This window comes from Numenius arquata, chromosome 13 (assembly GCF_964106895.1).
Source record: "Numenius arquata chromosome 13, bNumArq3.hap1.1, whole genome shotgun sequence".
NCBI classification, from domain to species: domain Eukaryota; kingdom Metazoa; phylum Chordata; class Aves; order Charadriiformes; family Scolopacidae; genus Numenius; species Numenius arquata.
In genome coordinates this window covers 20,825,539-20,842,294 of record NC_133588.1, presented here as the reverse complement: position 1 = coordinate 20,842,294, position 16,756 = coordinate 20,825,539, and the positions used below count along the sequence as shown (strand labels likewise).

Genomic DNA, 16,756 nt, shown 5'->3' with positions numbered 1-16,756 from the left:
TCTGAAGAAAAGAGATGCAAATCAGCCTGCAGAATAGGGTGTCTTCGCTGGCTGGACTTGTAACAGTTAACTATGAAGTATCAGGGTATTACCAGTACTGGCTATAACAGGGATTTGTCTGCTATTAATAGATCACTATTCTCAGAAGCCTGTATCTTTTGTTCTTGAATAGGCTTTGGTGTTTGCTGCTGGTCACTGTTTACAGTATTTGAGAGTAACACAAATTTGGAGGCCAACATGGGTGTTTTGTCTGACAAAGTGAATAGAATACTTTTTTTCTTCAAACACACGAAATATTATTTCAGTGGAAGAAAAGAGGAAGGATGAAAACCCCAGTATAAGAATGCAAACAGCCTCTATTTTAGATAAGTTAATGGTTGGGGAGGAGGCAGGTGTGGAGGAGGATGGAGAAAACAACGAGCAATGTTTGATACCGCATACTGTTTGTTGATTTAGACCCCGGTACAGAACCCGGTTGCATGGGTTGGCACAGCACATGCGAATGACTAATCGCTTTCCAAATCCAGAGAGAAAAAAGGGAGAGTTGCATATTCAGAAGAATATAGCCTCATTGTTTTCATCCACATTTACCACGATGTTGTCTTCCCGGGCAGATAGGCTGATTCTTGTCACTGGTTCAGATTTTTCTTTCTGCAGCAGCAGTTTGCACTTCACAATAAACTATGAAAATAGGAGCAATGAGTCTACCCACAGCAGGAGTGGTAATTTTTGAAAATAGATTTTGGCACACCAAAATGATGTTGCGTTAAAGCAGACCTTTCTAATAATCCAAGAAGAGATCCCCTCTCCTGTTGACAGGCGGGGATTGATGTCTGTGCATGTACAGTCACATTTCTGCAAGCTCCTGAATTCTTTGCAGAAATCCAGACAAAGCTAAAAGTGTGTCTCAGTTTCATATCTCATTTGTGTCTGATTAATCATTTGGGAGACAGGAAGCTTGCAGGATTGGTCCAATTTGGCACGCTGCGAATTCGGGAGGTGATGAGCAGCATGAAACGCTCCACTGCTTCCCTGTAACATTGTTAGCACTTAAATGTAGAATGTCTGCGGGGACAGACACTAACTTTGCAGAGAAAGCTCTAAACTGTTTTGTAAAAGGACCCATGTATTATGGTATTTACTGTGTAACTTAGGGGAATGTCTCCCGCCGCTGCGAACACACACTATCAGTTCAAGAATGCTTGGTACATACTTTATAGTGCCATAGGTGTGTGAGGCACTCCACAGGCAAACATAGAGACCCTGCAATACTGGGGTTTTAATAAGTTACTGTTCTTTTGCATTGGTTATTGTGGACACATTATCAAAAAGTAACGATCATCAGACGTGTTTTGTGAAGTTACTAGGCAATAGTCTTCATGCTTGTTAGATAAAATTATGCTCACAGCACTCATAAACAGCTAATATTTTTGAGTTAAGAACTAAACATACTTTGAAAAACTGCAGCAAACAGCTTATTCTTTAAAACTTAAGAGAACTGGGTTTGGGCAGAAAAAATGTGTGACAAATTTGAACCTGGTCACTTAAGTGAGAAAAAAAAATAATTTATGTGAGGAAAAACAGAAAGTGGGGGCCTGAATGAAAGGCTGTAGACTATCGTTAAGTTGAAGGGTAACAAGTTCTGCACATTGATCCAGTCTAGCTCCGTTTTCCTTGGAATTCAGTTACGTGAGACGACTCCACATTCCTTTCTATTGTATTTCGCTCATTCCGTAGCATGTTTTGTACGTATTTCGCTCATTCCGTAGGATGTTTTGTACATAGTTCCTGTAGGTTCCTAGAGATCCGCAGCAGCATTCTAACGAAGTCAGTCCTGTATTTATCGGTGCTACTGTTTCCATCTGTCTAGACAAGGTGTAATTGCTGTGTGTTTATTTAAATGAGAAGACCTCCTTCACAATCACATTGAGTAAACATATTTGTGGAAAATACAGCAAAAGCTGCAGGAGAAGATACATATTTGGATTGCTACCACCAGTCACTAAGGATTTGTGGGTATTTTCACTCTTTGCACTCTACTCAGTTCACAGGAAAGTGGATAACAAGCTGGACTCCATGTTCCTTCTGAAATGGGACCGTTTAACCACATGTTCTGAAAACCTGAGTAACGCAAGTCTGGTTTCTGGTGGATAAGTAAATGGTAACACCTATAGCATTCATTATCTTGTATCTTGGTATCCTGAAGTGGGTGTACTGTTTATCCAAGGTTAGTTGCATAGAATAATTTTTAAGAATAGTTGATCTTCAAAAGCAAGCCCCAGTGACTTGGTAAATTGTAAATTTTCAGTCCGTTGCATTTTTTTTTTTTTTTTTAACTTGGATTTTTGGATACAGGACTCAATTCATGGAAGTAGCCTATGATTATCTAAGTCTGCTTCATTATGAATGTACACATCATTATGAATGTACACACCATTAGTATTTAAAGGACTGGACCTTGGAAAAATAATGCATTTTCAAATCTTAAGATAAAGCTGGCTGCAGATTTATTCATCATTAGTTTGTTCCTAGAAATCTGTATCATCTTATATTTAAGCGATCTAAAATTAATAGATAAGTAAAATTCTAACAGAGGACGGCCACCATCTAAATGGATAACGTTGCTGCCATTCATCTCCTATGCTTGATATGAGTGTATGCTCAGCGTGACAGAGTTCAGGCACGACAGCGCACAAAATCGAAACAAGATGAAACCGCCATTGCCCAAAAGTACTGATGCCTCTTTTAAATTAAGAAATAAAGAGATGTTGTAGATTTGCAGTCTTCATTTTCTTTCCCCACTGGAATGCAACTGGAAGGAGACCAGAAATGCTATTTTTGTAAGTGGAAAATGGGAAGTCAAATTTCCAAATATGCTATATTTAAATAGCATGATGAAAATGCAAATGCTGTGATGCTGATGAGTGAATGAGAACGTTATTGTGTTTTCAGTACAAAAGAGGATGGTTGTTGCTTAATTTCAGTGTTGTTCTACTACAGTTCTTTTGTCTTTATTCACAGGATACACATTAAATTTGCTGTATACTAAAATCTTAGTCTGTACTTGAATTACACTGGTTTTGCCTGTGTATGGGTGGTATTTTCTACACTTTGAATAATTCAAACTTGTTATGGTCACTATTTATTTAACTTAAAGTACATTCTTGTAACTTACTGGTTGGCTTGCAGCAGTAATTAAGACAAAACAAAAACTGGAATATTAATACAGCTTGTCAGTAAGCTTTTCTAAACAGAAAGTTCTTGTTTCAACCACAGGAATAGAAGAAACCCTCTCGTTACGGTTTTCTTTACATAAATGCATCCTTCTCAAACTCCCAAAGTTGAATATAATGATACATCTTAATTTCTACTGCAAGGGAATTGGCAGTCTGAGAAGTCAAGAAATCTCTGCCTTAGGAAACAGGTACAATAACATTTAGGATAGCAGGGATGACATTGCCTTCAGCACTACTCGGTCAGTGCTGGCGAGTCAAGTGCAGACCCATCAGTTTGGGCAACTGAAAACTACAGAACTTCTTAGACTAGGCTCACGTATTAGCCCCAAACTCGGCCCCCTTTCAGCCAGAAAAGCTTGCATTTGCTTTAGCAAAAGACGTACACAACCTAAGGAGTGTGAAATTTGGTCCTATGATATTGATAGCAACAACAATCAAAAGTTATATCGAACTACCAGAACTGCGTCTGTTAAATGCAGCAAATTGTAATTGTATTCCAGGACTTCAGTCTATCAGCATAAAACCCATCTACGCTGTTTACAAACAAAATGAACACAGAATCATAATTAAAGTGATTCTCCGTATGTTGCAAACAATGCAACATCAAACTTCAGCATTATGAATATGAAATTAGTTTCAAAATTCTTCATGTAAATACAAAAATATTTTTACATGAATGCAATTATTTAAAAACAGAATGACTGACGTCATTAGCTTTCAGATTAAAAATTAAACACATGCTTATAGTTAGTGGTCTGAAAGGATTGGTTATGGGCTTTCTTTTTGTTCTCTTATAAGGTTTGTGTTGTTCATGTACATTTTCCAGAAATACCTTCTACTTAAGTGCTAATGGAACTCCTAGTCAACATATTTACCCTTCACAGATCTCCATTATGTAAAAAGTCATTCAGTAAAACCAGTGGATTACAGATCTCTAAGTGCTTTCTCCCAATACGATTACGTAAGGCTGTTAATGCAGGAAGAGATCTGGACAAAATAGTAGTCTACACGTGAGCAGCGTCTGCTACACTAAGCATACAATAAAAGTGGGATTAGAAAAGAATGTTTTTCATATAAAATTATCTGCATGTGTTGAGGGAAAGACGAGAAAAGCAGAGATGGATGTATGTAGTAAATACGTCTTCATCTTATGTTAGCAAACTATGCTTTTTGTTAAATATAACAACATTGCAACTTTAAACTGTAGCTTCTCTATAAGAAAGTAGCATTCTCTATAAGAAGGTAGGATCCTATATCCAGTGGGAAAAAGAATATAAAATATCCCTGAGCGGAACTGCCCATCCCTTCTCTGATTAACTCAATACAGAGTAAGAGTAAAAATATTGTTATTTGCTACTCATTGGCAGCAATTTTACAACAGACAACCCTTTTCTCTCTCTGTTTCACGCTGCCAGGGACTTGCCGTTGGCAGAAGGTGGTCCCAGAAGGCTGGATCCCGCCATCCATCCTGACAGCTTGCTGCTGCAGTACTGTGATGCAGCTGGAAACATGGCTTAATCGGCTACCACTGATTAAACCTGTGGAAAGGAGAAACGTCACGTGGCATTAAACCAGCACGAAGGCTCGTCTGCATCTTCTCATCCAGCAAAGCACAGGCATTTCACGCGGGAGGCAGTGTGACCATGTAGGCAAATACAAAGAAAATTACACCTCTGAAAATCTGTCGCCCACAGAGGCTAGTCAGCAAAAACAATTATGTTTATTGCTCGGTTCCAGTAATTTTGTCAGAATATTTACTGTGGTTTTCCTAAGTGTTAGAAATCGACCTCTTGAGCCTCCACAGGGTCAGGTGGTCTCTGTTGGTTTGTTTTGTTTGGATTGAACTGTATATTTTCTTTTATTTACACTGTATCGCATAACATTATCTATCACATACTTATTAATAACATCTCCGCCAAAGTGAACAAACTAAGAAATCCTTGAAAAGCTAGTTCTAATTCAAGTGCACAGAAATGGAAGTCACAATCATAGTACAAATATGTGGTCTGTTATTTTGATCAGTTTTCCATTATGCATTAAAATAACCACTAAAGTCTATGATCAGTCAAGTCTGTCTCTCGCACACAGATGTTCAAAAAAGATAATCAGTCGAACTCATTGATGTGTCACAGCGTTAAGGAATTACACAGCCTAAAACATGACTTAAAAATTCGTGGGGTTTTTGTAAGAATAGTAAACGTCAGGTCATACAGCCATGTGCAATTGTCTTGAGAAAAAAAAAATTCAAATGCAATTCCTTTGCATGATCTGGAAGAATCTATATATAAATAGCATAAAACTTGGGGAAAAAACAAGTAAGAGAGGCAGACATGAGAGGAGGAGACAAAGGAAAATATTTAACTATTTATACCATATAAAATGACTGTGGAGTACCAGACACATCAAACATGATACTCACTTAGCAACTTAATTGAATATGCTAATTGCATGTGTAACTTTATATATAAATACACATTTGACTTCTGGGTCCTAGAGGGAGTGGTCTGAATCATTACTCATTACTGCCATCACTACGCAGTTTAGTGAGAAATTACACGTGTGAAGACTATTCATGTAATTAAAAGCTGCAGAATTAGAACTGTAATTTCAGTTTGCGTAAGACATGTAATCCATTATGCGTCTGTTGGAAGTAGAACATTTCCAGTTGCTAATATGAGCTGTAACCTAGTTTTCTGATGTGCTTTGATTTGTTGGAATATTGTTTTGCATGAAGGTGGCTGTATTTTTTATTCTTTTTAGTCAATCTATATAATGGTGCTATAATCATAAACCTGTATTTCCTAGATTCGACATTTATTCACATTTTAGACACAATACTTAGAAAACTATACAATGAATAATCTATTTACTTTTTATATTATTTGTTCAGTCTGCCTATTCGTTGATATTATATGAGCTAAACAATCTAAAAGCTTTATAATGTCATTTTGAAATAAGCCAGTTTAAGAGGTAGACATGCTCAGTGAAAACTCTTAATTTTTTGATACTTGAGGATGTAGAAATTTGTTCGATGTAGTAGACACTACATCTGCATGGGGACAAAGCTTTTACCAGACGCATATAAATTAAACTAAGAACTGACTTAGTATATTCATCTCAAACTCAGAGGATAGCGTGTAAGCCAAATGCAATTGTGAAATAATGGTGGACTTTGTTTCTCATCTTATTTATTACACTGATTTGGTCTGCACTGATCTGAACATATAATAATGAATAATTTATGCAACAAGGCAACAAAAAGGAATGAAGTCATTCTATTGGTAAGTATTCTAATCACACATACAAAAAAACCCCAGGAAGCTAATTTTACAATCATTTCTATATATCTAGTAACCAGAATCTTTCTCCTTTAAACAAAGCAGTATTTTCTTTTTCTCATAAGCAGTAACTGGAGAGAAAAATGTTGCAGTAACCTTTATATTGCTGAAATATGATTCCACAAAGAATTATTATCAGTACAATAATCTTATGGCATTTCATTTGAGGTAACTTTTGCGTCACTTCAGAAGGGTTTATTTTTCAATACAGCAGAATCTGTTTTTGCAAACAACCTGAAATAGAAGAGTATTTGGACTCCATTAGGTTAACAGTATCTTCTGGCATACGGGAAGTATGAAAGGCAGTCAAATCTACCTGGAATTATGCAAAGCATTTGACACTGTCCCACATGACATCCTGGTCTCAAAATTGGAAAGTCATGGATTTGATGGATGGAGCACTCAGTGGATCAGGAACTGGCTGGAGGGCCACACTCAAAGGGTTGCAGTCAAGGGCTCAATGTCCAAGTGGCGGCCAGCGAGGAGTGGTGTTCCTCTGGGGTCGGTACTGGGACCAGTGCTGTTTAACATCTTTGTTGGAGACATGGACAGTGGGATAGAGTGCACCCTCAGCAAGTTTGCCAATGACACCAAGCTGTGTGGCATGGTCGACACGCTGGGGGGAAGGGATACCATCCAGAGGGACCTGGACAGGCTGGAGAGGTGGGACCATGCCACCCTCATGAAGTTCAACCAAGCCAAGTGCAGGGTCCTGCACCTGGGACATGGCAATCCCAGACACAAATACAGGTCGGGCGGAGAATGGCTGGAGAGCGGCCCTGAGGAGAAGGACTTGGGAGTGCGCATGGATGAGAAGCTCGACATTAGTCAGCAATGCGTGCTGGCAGCCCAGAAAGCCACCTGCATCCTGGTATGCATCAAATGAAGCGTGGCCAGCAGGGGGAGGGAGGGGATTCTGCCCCTCTGCTCTGCTCTGGGGAGACTCCACCTGGAGTACTGTGTCCAGGGTATTCCTGCTTTACGTACTAGCACTTGTGAGGCTTTAGGCTGCACTACGTAAAAATATATAAAGACATTCCTCCTAGAAACTTAAGATAACAATATCATCTGCACTATTCTCTATTACCAGATTTTCCTCAAGATGTTTTGAAATAATGTTCCAGGGGTATCAGACATTGCATTTTTGACATAGTAAGACAGTTTTGTGTATGTGTGGTATGACAACTGATTTGAGAATGATGCTGTTCATTATTGCTACACAAGTATTTTTTACTTAAAACGCCTTCATGCTGGAAGGATCTGACATAATGGACCTGAAATCTTTCTAATCAGCTATCAAGCTCACTGGACGTTAAATCTTGAAAAAAACCTCAGTAGTTTATTAATATTTCAAAAGTAAAGCAGCTTTTAGGCAAAGCACATTCCTAACAAGATATATACTTAACACAGTAAAAGAGGTAACTACACTGAGTGCAAAAGGCAAACAAGTACATAGTGAACATCATGATTTTCGGTTCAAAATGCCTTCTACTAGGAAACAGGCACATTAGTGAACCTTATGCTTCCATTGCCTAAGATGGCAACCACCGATGAGCAATAATGATTAAATGAGAAAGGAGACTGGAGTTACAGTATGTCCCGATTTGCTTGTCTATTTGGTCATAAGACAGAAAAGGAGAGGGAGGGCAGACTTGTATATTGTCTGGCTGTACCGCAGCTGGTGTTGTGCCCTGGTTTCAGTGCCATCGACTGGCTGCCAGCTGCAACCCAGAGCCAGGATGGATTTAACGGCCCGGCTTTGTCTGTGCGCACCTTGACTGAATTTTTGGTTTTGTCAGTTGACATATTCTGGCATCTCACTGCTTCAATAGCCTCTAAACATCATTTCAGTTACAGTGAGCCACATCTCACAGGCATGAAGTACACGCTCAAATAAAAAATAAGATGGAGAAGTTGTCAGAGGCATGTGCAGGTGTGTGGGTATTTGCCAAATGGAACCTAGCAAGAGAAGGATTATGAACAGGAGCAGGATTCTCTGTTACACACAAATAACATTCTTACAAAACTTCTCAACCTGCCATCAGCTTTCTTCTGCTTAATCTCTTTACAAGTTTAAAAACAAAAAAAAATCAAACGAAAACAATCTATGATTAAATTGAGGAATCAAACCCAAATGTTAAATTAACAAAATAAAGTGTTTTCTAAAGTGAAATGTCTGTTAAGGGACTTTTTCAAGGTTTTGCTATCTGTTTTGACTGTTTTGTGCTGTTTTTTTTCCAGGTAACAAGGTACTTAAAAGCTTTAAAACAGAAGAGCTCTGTAATAACAATTAGCTAAAATTCTACATACCCCTCCCCTTTGAAGTCTACTAGAAGAAATCCAAACATCTCGGAGCATGACACGATTAATTAAAGACCTCAAATGATTTTTGTTACCAACACGCCTTGGTGTGGGATCGCCGGCGGGCCGGCAGCGGTACCGCGGGTACGAAGCGGAGTCCCCGGTTCCCGACCCCGCGCCGGTGCCCGGGCTGTCACCGGTGCCCGCCGCGGCGCTCGGGCAGGCTCCGGGCTTTATTCAGCGCGTGCACCTCGCCGCGTGCAAGCGCGCGCTGCTATGCAGCCCGGGGAAGGGCAGGCCACCCCAGGGCTGTTCAAGTAAATTGAGAGCCATCGCCCGGTTCCTCTCCGCCGTCCGCCCCGCGCCTGTAAGCCCTCTGCATTCCCTTAAGCTCTCGCCCGCTGAGGACGCTATTACCGGCTCGGGGCCGAGGCAGCGCTGCTCCCGACCCGCCCGCCGGTGCAGTGGCTCCTCCGGGGGCCCAGGCGGCGGTGGCGCCCGGGAGGCCCCCGCGGCGCGGCCCGTCCCCGTCCGTCGCCGCCCCCGTCCCTCGAGATGAACTCGCGGCTGCGGCACTGGCGGGAGGCGGCGACGCTGCTGCTGGCGGCGGGGAGGCCGGGGCGGCCGCCGCGCTCCCCGTCCGGCCCCTCGGACTATGAGCTGCTGCTGCTGCGGCGCAGCCCCCGCAGCGGCTTCATGCCCGGCGCCCACGTCTTCCCGGGCGGGCTGGTGGAGGCGGCGGACTTCTCGGCCGAGTGGCTGGGGCTGCTGCCCGCCCCGCCGCTCTGCGGGCTGGGCCCCGTCAGGCCGCCGCCTCCGGGCAGCAGCCGAGCCCCGCTCTTCACCACCGACCGGGCGCGGCTGGGCTCGCCTCTGCCGGGGGAAGTCGCCTTCCGCATCTGCGCCATCAGGGAGACCTTCGAGGAGGCGGGAATCCTGCTGCTGGTGCCGGGGAGCGGCCCGGCGGCGGGCGGCGGCCCGGCCCCGCCGCTGCCCGCGGAGCGCTGGCCCCCCGCCGCCGAGCTGAGCGAGTGGCGGCGGCGGGTGCGGCGGGACCCGCGCTGCTTCCTGGAGCTGTGCCGGCGCCTCGGCTGCGCCCCCGACATCTGGGCGCTGCAGGAGTGGAGCAACTGGCTGACCCCCGTCGGCAGGGCCGGCGGCCGGCGCTACGACACCGCCTTCTACCTGTGCTGCCTGCAGCGGCGGCCGCCCCACGCCTCGCAGGACGACCAGGAGGTGACAGCTCTCCTGGTAAGGGCGGCGCGGCGCGGGCCGTCCCGGGGCTCCCGGTACGGCCCGGCCCGGCGCGGCGCGGCGAGCGCTGCCGGGGCCGCCTCCAGCGCGGAGGAACGGCCGAGCAAAGGGCCAGCGCCCCGCCGGGCTGCTAGCCAAGGGGAAGGGAGTTGGCCCTTTGGCGGCCACCCTCGCCTCGGTACTCTCCTGCCAGCCGGCAGCCCCCGCTGCCCCGCGGCTCCCACCGCTGGACGTCTCGAAGGGTTGTACGTGAGTTTTATGGCTTCCGATGTGTGTCACGTCGGATCTTTTTGCCTTTGAATTGTCGTATCTTTCAAAGGTGGATGACAAACAGCCACTTCTCACGCGTCCATTCCTTGCCGTTACGGGCAGGGGACATGCGGGGGTACCTGCGGGGTGTTCCAGCTGCGGGGGTGTCCCTCTTCTCTGGTTACGTTGGACGTCCCAAGTAACATACAAACTTCTTGAAACAGTGTACTATTGAAACCATTCGGGGAGCTACATTGCTTTTTTTTTTTTAATTGGAGGGTGTAAAAGAATAAAAAACATGAAGGAACTTCTTAAAGACAGCTCAGGGTCAGGCATTAGGGTCTTTAAGTTTTTCTAGAATTCTGAAAAGTTTGAAAATAAGTTAGAAGTAGATGAGAAACCAGACAGCTCTGTAAAAGTTTATCTAATGATTTTGCTATTACTGATGTTTCTATATTTATTTTTTTAACAGATTTTACTACAGAAATTTAAAAGTACCCGAGATCTTACCTTCAAAAGAGTTGATGCCTGCTATAATTTTGTTATAAATCTTCTGCAAATGCTTATGCACACATTTATGTTATCAAATTCACCATGTGAGATGAAGATTACTAATAGTTTAAACATGCCAAACAACATAACATTTAAGCATGAACAGCTGCTGGTCGTGCTCTGAAAACAATGTTTACAGGAATCAGATGTTTAGAGGTACTTTTAATTCCTGAAGCATCAGTAGCAACCTCTGTTAACCAAGTCCACACTGCGTTTAAGGTTTTATGTTTCGGTAGACTTTGTCAGGCCCCTGAAGCAAGTCTCAATTTTAGTTTATAAACTTGGCATGCCTACATGTAAAATAAGCACCTACTTATTTTTATAGGACAAAGAGGAATTTTTATAGATTGCTTTTATTATGTTTTTTCAATTTTTTAAAATTTCTTTTTGTTGCTATTTTGGTATAGTTTATAGATGGGTTTTACTGTTTTCAGACACCGTGACCTGTTTCAAGCTCTTTTTTCTGTAAAGAATTCCTTGCTAACAGCTTTTAAGGTTACTTTCTACCTGCTGATGAAACCATTATTTCAAGGCTTGTTTTCATCTTACAGTGGTCATCACCTCCAGAAGCCATTGAACGCTTTAAATCTCAAGAAATATGGTTTGCTCCACCTCAGTTCTATGAGCTGTGTCGGCTGTGCAACTTCTCTTCGCTCCGTGAGTTACACCAGTTCAGCTCTGACCGGGCTCTAGAGGGATGTGAACGTTGGATGCCCGTGATGTTAACTGCTTCCGATGGCTACATTCAGCTACTGCCAGGTAATAGAACAGTTGAAGGTTCTTTTAAATCCATCAAAGCTTGGGAACTGATACCTACTCAATGTGACATAAACCAGCCTATAACTGAAAGAAAAATACTCTTTAAAGGCAAGTTACTGCATGCTTTTTCTACTGTTTGGCCTCCTCCTTTGATGCAATTCATAATGGCTACTGTTGGAGACCAGCTACTGAATCAGACAGGCAGGACAGTTATTTCTGTACTCGCTTATAATCTCATTGTCTCATATGGTTGCCGTTAATATGTTTATTTATGAAGAAATCCTAGTATTTAAACTTTTTTTTTTTTTTTTAAGTTGCTGTATTTCTGGCATGTTAGCATTCTTGCCCAAGAGCAACATGGATTTATATGTCAAAACACTGTTTTCTTCAATAAAACAGAACAAAATAACAGTTTCTATTCTTAGTTCTCTTGTAGTATCTTTATACACTTGGAAAAGTATTTGTTGTCTTCTCTGCCTATTATATAAACTCATATTTGAGAAGGCTGTGATTATTCCATATTAGTATTATCAAGAACACTGGAATATTAGAATCAGCGCCTTGAATGTGCACTGCAGCGTCACTGACAGATACTTCAGATATTTATGGCTCCATCTTTAAAGCTGAAGATGTCTAGAGGCAATTTACTTTTGTATTCTGAAATACATTCCCAGTGAGTTTCACATCCTGATAAATATTAAAAAGTTTGCTAGTTTCACTCAATCAAAAGGCTGAAAAATAAGGTAGGAACTGTATAACTAAAACTTTTTTTCTGCCCGCAGGAGATGAGTTATATCCAGAAGATCCAGATTATACAGGAGAAAAAAAAGTAATCATGTCAACAGATAAGAAAGTTGAAGATCTCATGAAAGAGGGTAGTGTATTTCACAGGATAGTAATAAAAAACATCAACAATCTTGCTGTCTATGTTAATATTCAAGCAAAATATAAACATAAGAATCCAGTGATGATAGATTCTCATTGTTCAGATTACAATAGCAGACTGTAATACCTGCTTGGTTTAAAGAGAGAGTATTTTTAATTACATACATATTCGCTGTGGTTTTGTCTTCTTTAACCATTGCCAAATTGTCGGGAAAATATTCCTTTGTCCTGCCAAAGCGTTTTGTGTATGGGGTTTGAGATTTGTGTTGACTCATTGAGTCTTTGAAACAGCACAGTTGTGCCAATCACCGTCTTTAGAGACTACTGAAAATTTAACATAACCGTCAACCTGATTATTAAATTCAGTGTGATTTGATGGTAATTATACTGAGGCATTACCACCTTATTCTACTTACTTAGTAATTGCAGAATATGCAGCAACACTGATACGTTGAAACACGCAGGTCCTTTTCTCACTGAAAATTTAAGTATATATTATGTTCAGGACAAGTATGTTTTGAGTTGAAGAATTCTTTTACTATGCTTCCCAAAGTTATCCATTAGACTACTGTAATGTATGTTTAGGAATGAATGAAGTCTCCCATTCCGTATCTGCCGACATCTCCCAGTCTATTCTTTCATTTTTGGGAAAACCAGTGTATATGTGTATATAGAGATTTATTAGCTGAAGCTCACCTTTAAAAAAATCATTATAAAATTAATGTTTATATTCAATATACCTAAATTATTCCTACTCATGGTAATGTACTCAAAACTTTACAATCTTCAAAGGTAAAGATAATTTAGAGAAACTAAGTCATCTATCAGATTGAGTGCATTCTCAACATTCTTTTTATTCATGATAATTTTTAATCTTCAAGTTGTTAGCACTTCAAAAAAAAATACAAACCCAAATTGTTTAGTTCCAAAAAGATACCAACAACTTCAGGGAATTAGGCACTACCTTGGAAACACCCACTTCCATATTTCAACATCCCATATTTTGCTTCTAAACTACTTTACTAAATGTATCTGAGATTTAAGAACTTCAGAGGAAGGATTGCTGCTCGCTTTTTGGTTTTGGATTTTTGGTTGGTTGGTTTTGTCTTTTTTGTGCAATAAGTGGAGTAAACGGAGCGGTGATGTAAGTTCTTTATCTGGAAGAATGAACGATGAGATTAGCCAGTAAAGTTGTTCAGAAAGCTTTGTTTCAGCTTTTGTTCTGTATTTCAATTAAAATCTTCTGAATTATTTTCATTAAATTGAATTGGTTTATATTATTCATTTGGATTGGAAAAAAATAAGTGTGTCTTTGTCTTCTCTCTGAACATGCTCAGACTGCACAGAGCTTGCTGAAATTTGTATTCCTCTGCTAAACATGGATCATGTGAAGTAGTATATGTACTATATACTGTATATTATGCAGTGTAGTATCTCCTTCAGAATATTCCAGCTAACTCTGCTGAAGATGAAGACAACAGGAAAATTAAGAAAATGTAAAGTAAAGGAAGCAAAGAAAGTACCGTGTATTGCTGTCTTGCATGATTTTTAGTTTTTTGAGATTAACACTGGCCACTATAGTACTAGGAAGACAAGAGGTAAAGGCATGCTTATGATCATTTTGTGGTGTCTATAGAAACAAATACCTTGGCTTCAAAATGATTCAGTTATTTGTTCATAATGGGCAACGTTAGTCCTCTGAGCGATTGCTAGGCTGTTTTGCAAGTTACAACAGGAAGATACACAAATCTAACAAGATACAGTACTGATAAAAGATGTGGCATTGGTTTGGCTCTCTTTTTCACCTTCTGTCTAGAACCCAGATTCCTTATTTTGATCTGGTAGACAGTGATGCAGCAAATTAAGGTTCTTCCGTCAGCCCAGGAAAGGGGGACAGAGAAACACTTGCAAAACTATTTCTATTTGATTGTTGTTGTGTAGTAACAATGGTAAACCACTCTATTCTGTTCCTGCAGAAACTTAATATAATACCCTATCTGTGATAATTGGTAATAGAATTATCGAATGGTTTGGGTAGGAAGACACCTTTTAAAGACCATTTAACCCATCACCCCTGACATGGCAGGGACATCTTTCACTAGACCAGGTTACTGAAAGCCCCATCCCACCTGTCTTTAAACACTTCCAATGATGGGATATTCACAACTTCTCTGGGCAACCTGTTCCAATGTCTCACCATCCTCACTGTAAAAATTTTCTTCCATATATCCAATCTAAATGTACTCACTTCCAGTTTAAAACCGTTACTCCCTGTGCAGTCACTACAGGCCCTGGTAAAAAGTCTATCTTTCTTATAACCCGCTTTAGGGACTGGAAGGGGCTCTAAGGTCTCCCCAGAGCCTTCTCTTCTCCTGGCTGAAGCCCCCCCAACTCTCTCAGCCTGTCCTCACAGCAGAGGGGCTCCAGCCCTCCCAGCATCTCCATGGCCTCCTCTGGCCCCGCTCCAACAGGTCCATGTCCTTCTGATGTTGGTGGCCCCAGAGCTGGAGGCAGCACTGGGGGGGAAGGGGGTGTCTCCCCAGAGCAGAGCAGAGGGGAAGATTCCCCCCTCCTAGCCCTGCTAGCCATGATGCTGGGGATGCCGCCCAAGATGCAGGTGGCTTTCTGAGCTGCAAGTGCAGATTGCCAGCTCACATCCAGTTTTTCATCCACCAGTACCCCTAAGTCCTCCTCAGGGCTGCTCTCAACCCATTCATCACACAGTCTGTACTCATACTGGTGACTACACTAACCCAGGTACAGGATCTTGCATTTGGCCTTGCTTAACTTCACAAGTTTCACATGGGCCCACTTCTCACACCTGTGCAGTCCCTCCAGATGGCAACCCTTCCTTCTAGTGTACCAACTCAGCTTGGTGTCATCAGCAAACTTGCTGAGGGTACACTCAATACTACCATCTATGTCATTAATGAAGATATTAAACAGTACTGGTCCCAGTATGGACCCTTGAAGGACACCACTCATTATTGGTTTCAGTTTGGACATTGAGCCATTGACTGTAACTCTCTGGATGTGGCCATCCAGCCAATTCCTTATCCATCTAATAGCCCATCCATCAAATCCACCTCTCTCCACTTTAGAAGCAAGAATGTTGTGGCAGATTGTGTCAAAGGCCTTAGAGAAGTCCATGTTGCTCTCCCCTTATCCACTGATGTAGTCACTCCATTACAGAAGGCCACTAGAGTAGTCAGGCATTATTCGCCCTTGCTGAAACCATATGGGCTGCCTCAGGTCACCTCCCTGTCTTCCATACACCTCAACATAGCCTCCAGGAGGATCTGTTCCATGACCTTACCAGGCGCAGAGGTAAGTCCATAGCTCCTTGAAGAGCTGCCACCTTTCTTCTGCTCCTTTATCACCAAGGGCAGTTTCCCAGGGACTCCTATCCACTAGTTCCTTAAACAACTGAAAGTTCACACTCCTAAAAATCAGGACCTTCACTTTACTCTTCATCTGGTCCATATCCCTCATGGATCCAAGTATACAAAACAATATATAAAAAAACCCCAAAAATAAAGAAAATATGAAATCTACAACTGCTTTGATTTTACAATAGTCTTTCGTAGTTGCTGGAGAGCTTCCTTGATGATATTTTTGTTGTTGTTCTGTACCTTATGGTTGTTCTACCAGTTTACTTTTATTGTAGAAAGCGGGTATTAGGAGAAAACATTTTTAGGAAAGAAATGATTCGGCAACAAAGATACAGGTTAGATTCTTACAGAAGTTTTTACATATCTCTATGTTGCTGTACATTATGCCTTTAATTCTAATGTAAGTTTTGCTGTGTGTCAAAACCAGTTAATTCAATACCAAACCCACGTCTTAAGTAAAGTCTGCCTCTCCGTCTTTGATTGTCTTTATAACTTTTTTTCCCACCCACAAAAGCAAGATGGCCCAGTAGGGGGAGCTTGAAGGCCAAAGAAGTAACAAAAAAAGTAGCAAAAGTATACTATTTTATATAGAAAGTGATGACAATCGGTAAATGTAAGCATAAATGGCTTAGAATATCCATGCAGTAAATACCTTTTAAGTCAAAAATATTTATGATTAAAGCTGTAGTTTCAAAATACTGAGTATGGGCTTCTGCAAGGTTCATTTCCCAGCCGCGGTCTGTGCAGCCTTGCACAAAACCACATCGGGCCTGAAGCACTTTATTTTTTT

At 41.7% G+C, this 16,756-nt stretch overlaps 1 protein-coding gene across 1 annotated transcript; it reads left to right on the top strand.

The window, feature by feature from the left end:
• Positions 1–9,428: 9,428 nt before the first annotated feature.
• On the top strand, positions 9,429–14,086 carry NUDT19 (nudix hydrolase 19). Its single transcript, XM_074158042.1, has 3 exons — positions 9,429–10,126; positions 11,482–11,689; positions 12,472–14,086. Exons 1-3 carry the CDS (start codon positions 9,431–9,433, stop codon positions 12,696–12,698), a joined length of 1,131 nt encoding a protein of 376 aa, XP_074014143.1. The 5' UTR covers positions 9,429–9,430; the 3' UTR covers positions 12,699–14,086.
• The last annotated feature ends 2,670 nt before the right edge of the window (positions 14,087–16,756 follow it).